The 4,978-nt window shown below is 33.2% G+C and overlaps 1 protein-coding gene across 3 annotated transcripts; it reads left to right on the top strand.

The window, feature by feature from the left end:
* The first annotated feature begins 1,273 nt into the window (after nt 1–1,273).
* LOC145017199 (growth-regulating factor 1-like) lies at nt 1,274–3,923 on the top strand. 3 transcript variants are annotated; one of them, XM_078975268.1, is made up of 4 exons: nt 1,274–1,865; nt 2,283–2,471; nt 2,575–2,851; nt 3,327–3,923. In XM_078975268.1, the coding sequence occupies exons 1-4, from the start codon at nt 1,559–1,561 to the stop codon at nt 3,784–3,786; spliced, it is 1,233 nt and encodes a 410-aa protein (XP_078831394.1). In that variant the 5' UTR covers nt 1,274–1,558; the 3' UTR covers nt 3,787–3,923. The 3 variants fall into 3 exon arrangements, with proteins under 3 accessions (XP_078831394.1, XP_078831392.1, XP_078831393.1); XM_078975266.1 differs by having other exon boundaries at nt 1,275–1,865; nt 2,277–2,471; XM_078975267.1 differs by having other exon boundaries at nt 1,276–1,865; nt 2,277–2,471; nt 2,578–2,851.
* The last annotated feature ends 1,055 nt before the right edge of the window (nt 3,924–4,978 follow it).

Genomic DNA, 4,978 nt, shown 5'->3' with positions numbered 1-4,978 from the left:
TATATTCATTGACTTATAGTCTCCCAAAGTTGAGATATTAAAGTTGTAAGTGTTTAGTTTTTTTAGTTTTTTTTGTATTCGATGAAAGTTTTAAAACATACATATCTAATTCATTTGAAGTCGGATTAACATGTAGTTTTTTTCCAACTTATAGTTTACAGTTTGTACATGAGTTTAGACTATAATTTCGTCATTTTTGGTTTAATATTTAATGATTTATAGTCCTCCAAAATCGGGATATCAAAACTGAAAATTTTCAACTTTTTAGCTATTTGTTTTTGTACTTTGTATTTTGTGAAAATGTTAACACATGCATATCTCATTCATTTAAAGTCGGATTGACATGTGGTTTTTCCCAGAGTGTATTTTAGAGTTTAGACATGATTTTAGACTATAAATTTATTAATTTTGGTTTCATATTCAATGATTTACAGTGCCCCAAAGTCGGGATATCAATATGAAAATTTTCAAAATTCAACCCACTAAGTAGTAAGTAATTACCAAAAAATTTCGGTTTTTTCGGGTTTTCCAGTTCTAAACACACTTTATCCGATTCCAAGCTACCAACTTTGATGCTTTCGGGTTTTCCGGTTCTAGACCCACTTTACCCGGTACCGCACCCTGAACCGAACCGAAACCGGTTTCTACATACCGACCCGGTTTCTGGTTCTTCAAAATCTCATTAACCGGTTCTGGGTTTTCCGGGTCCGGGTCCACCCGGTCCGGGTTTGAACCCACTTTCATCCCCAATTATAATTGCAATTTTTATTTTTTTTACTAAATTTGTAATGTAATTAGTATATTTGGTTAATTTGTAATTATCTCTTTATTATATAATATAGTAACCAAAGACAAATGGTTCTGTGATTTAAATGTGGAATATCTTATATGAATTTGAAAGAAATTTGAATTTGATGCAACTTGTTTTAAAACTATAATTATTTAAATTTCAGTATTGAAAAACTTTTTTATGCTTAAAAAAATCATTTTATTTACATTTTAGTTTATTTTAACAGCTTCGTAACGTTAAAAAAAAATAATAATAAATAATTTTCATCTTACATATAAGAAAAAAATAGTCATTTTAGTTTAAAAATGGTCAAAATCAAAACACAATTAAACGATTGATATGGTAACGTTTTAATTGAAAAAAAAAAAATGAATTATTCAAGAAAACCACGGACCAACATGGACCATTTTTGTAATTTACTCTATATATACGTATTTAACAAGACAAAGAAAAATCAAGAGAATATAGCATCATTTTAATATTATATATTTCAGTTCTCATGCGTAGAACAAATATAATATTTGGAAGGTTTCTCTTAGAAACATTTAAAAAACAAGTTTGAACCAGAAACACTCATCAGTTAGCTGCTCCCTCTTCATCCAACCCCCTTCCTTTTTCCATTATTATCCCTTCATAAACACCGAACAAAACAAACACACAAACACTTCCCATTAAGATGTTCGTCCTCCAAGCTTGCATATATTCCTTTAATCACCCCAATGTCCCTCTCTACAACTTGAAATAAACTTAACTCTCTTCCTTAGGTCTATGGATTTTGGGGTTTTAGATGGGTTGGTATCTTCAGAAAATCACAACAAAAACACTCTGATCTCCTGTTGCGATTTGGATCCTAAACCAAAATGGTTCGGATCTGGAGGCGGATTTGGTAAACAAGAAAGCCCTATTTCTGCTCTTGCTACTGGTACTCGTGAAGATGAATGGAGAGACTTAAAAATGGCGAAGATTGGAGAAGATGATATTTCAAGGAGATCTAATGGTGCCCAGAATATGCTTAGCTTTTCTTCACCAAACACACAGTCTGTCACATTTCCTTACTACGCTAGACATAATACGGGTACAAACAGTTCTTTTTTTTTTTTCCCTGTTTCCTTTACATGCACAAAATCGTCTTTTTGTTGGTCGTTTTCGTGTTTGTGGTCAGAAATTCGTTCTTCTCAATCATTGATTATACGCCAAATTTGTTGACGTTTTTGGGGATTTATCAGATGGGTTTTTGAAATGGTTAATACTTCATGTCTTTTCGAGATGAACATATAAAAATTTGGAAGATTTTTTCTTTCTTGATTTGAAAAAAAAAGGAATTTTTACCCCATGATTGTCTGTTTTGCCCATAAATGTTCCAGACAAGTTCTTAAACTCTTTAATAATTTCCCTTTCTTTTTCAGAATCATACATAAATATCTCAGAAATTTTTAGAATTTATTTTCTGGAATAATTTTGGAAAAATAAAAACTATTTAAATCAGTTGCAGGTTATGTTGCTGGAGCTGGAGGGCCTTTCACACCATCACAATGGATGGAGTTAGAACACCAAGCTTTGATCTACAAATACATCACTGCTAACGCTGCGATTCCTTCTAATCTCCTTATTCCGATCAGAAAAGCTCTTGAATCCGCTGCTTTTTCTGCTTATTCAGGCGCACATCTCCGACAGAATTCTTGTAATCTTACTAAACCTCTTAATCCGCTTCTTTATTTCCGGGTTTGAACTTCGATTTGGGTGTTTTCAAAATGGATAAACAAGTTAATTTTTTTGATTTTAAGCAGTTGGATGGGGTGCGTTGCATCTAGGTTTCTGCAACAGCTCCGATCCGGAGCCAGGGAGGTGCCGGAGGACAGACGGGAAGAAGTGGCGGTGCGCCAAAGACGCCGTTGTTGACCAAAAGTATTGCGAGCGTCACATGAACAGAGGCCGACACCGTTCAAGAAAGCCTGTGGAAGGTCAAACATGCAAGCTAACCACCAGCACCGCCGTCCTCCGCCACACCAGCTCACAGCCTGTTACACCCAATCCGGCGGCAACATCTTGTGAAGATAACATGTAAGTATTCATACACTTCATGATTGTTTTTTTTTTAACTCTTTTTTTTTGGGGTAAAAAAAGTCAGATTCTTTAAAGTCAACATTACAAAACTGGAATTATCAGCTTAATAGTTAATAGATTCCCCTCCATGGTCAAGTACCACTTTTTTGGGTTATTTGGATGCTCCCCACTTCGCAAACAAACCTCTTGCATAGGATTCAAAAAAGTTATACAATAGGACATGAGAAAAGATGATGTCGTGTTTGTCGTGCATTGGACTGATAACTGATAGTCGTCTGATAAAATTTTTAATTTTTTTTCATAGATAAAAAGGTGGGACAAATATGTGTAAGGACATGAATGTCCTTATTATCTTTGATTATATATATATATATATATATATATATATATATATATATATATATATATATATATATAACTTTTTAAGTCAATTAGGATTCATCTAAATTCTAAATTTGTGATTCTTGTATAGGAGTGTGGTTAACAAGGCAAGTTTTGAAGCAACCGTTGTTCCAATGTCATCTCCAACATCGGTTGACCTAAAAAAGAATGATTTTTCGATAGGTGGAACAGAATTTGGGTTCGTTTGCTCCGACTCCTTGCTTAACCCGATGCACAAAAGTGATCTAAAATCCCAAAATCCACTTCATCAATTCATGGAAGATTCCAACCAAGGGCAACTCTGTATATCTGCTTCGACAAACTCGGATGGATTTGTGTCCTCCGCAACATCCCCAACCAGCCATTCTTTGCTAAGAATGGGATTGGGGATGGGTAAGATGACGACGAATGTACAACATGATGTCTCCTGGGAGACATCAATGGGCGGGCCCCTGGGCGAAGTGTTAAACACCTCGCCGGTCGGCCCTGCCCGTCCGAAACTTGATGAAGGAGGTTTGGGAACAACCATCGGGTTAGGGCACTTGTTGTAAACATAAATCTTGATATTTTACATGTTGTATCTTAGTTAACTTTTATGATCAAAGAAAGACCGAAAGATATTGGATTTTGAATGCATGTGAGAATGAAGTAAGCATCAATTATGGATGCAATATTTGGTTGGTGGGAAGCATGTTTGTTGTTAGGTTGTTATAACTTCTGATGGCAAATTGTGGGGCTCAAACTTTGAGTCTCTCAATGCCAGCTGCCCTTTCCAAGGATAAGATTTCAACCACTTAGTTTAATATTTTAAATGTTTATTTTCTGTTGCTTGTAGATGTGATATTTTTAGTAAATTTTATTAAAAATCATAAAAGTTAAAATATCAGAAAAGTTAATTTTATAGATATTGCGTAGGATTTTCATTTTTAAAAAGTTTTTTGTCTTTTTTTCTTTCTTTCACGCAATCTCTTAATTAAGCATATACAGTTTCTTGTAACTGTATTATTAAATATAAAATAGAGGCTAGGCTTGATATAGGGTTCTCTTAAATCTTAATTAACGCATAAAATTTTCTTTTAGGCTGAACTGTGTGGTGTCGGACTACAGGTGGCACCATATACAGGTAAGGTGATTGTGATATTTTTGTCATTTTTACTGCTTCCAATTGAGGTTAAGGTGTGGTGTTTATTGATCATTGTATAGTGATTTTGAATGGTAAGGAAGAAAGAGTTAATGGTAAACTTTCACCATCAACAAACAGAGAAACACGGTGCAGTGTTTACCACTGGTAATAATGTCCATGCAGGTTCACCATAGGTAAAACTTGAATGGCATTATATTAAAATTAAGGATATCAACCATAATGATAAACTCTTTGGGAAAGATTTTTAAAATAATTTTTTTATATTAAAATTGAAAATCTATACTGAAGTCGCTATACTTTGTCATATTCACTAAAATCATTATATTTTTTTATCTGATTAAGTATCGAATATCGAAAATTATATTTAATTAAGTCGTGAATACTAGGAATTTTATTCACTTTGACACTTTTTACTACTTTCAAATTTTACACTTTTGGTCTACATTTAAATTTTTATTACAAATTTGATTCAAAATTAACATTTTTGGCTCAGATTTCAAAAGTTTCTTACGAATTCATCCTAAATTTATTATTTTTACATATTTTTTTTTTCAAAATTTAGTTCACAATATGTTTTTCTTTTGGTTTATAAAGTCATA

This window comes from Lactuca saligna, chromosome 9, assembly GCF_052625555.1.
Source record: "Lactuca saligna cultivar CGN05327 chromosome 9, ASM5262555v1, whole genome shotgun sequence".
NCBI lineage: Eukaryota > Viridiplantae > Streptophyta > Magnoliopsida > Asterales > Asteraceae > Lactuca > Lactuca saligna.
Note: the sequence above shows the minus strand (reverse complement) of the source record. Positions and strands in the feature narration are given on the sequence as shown.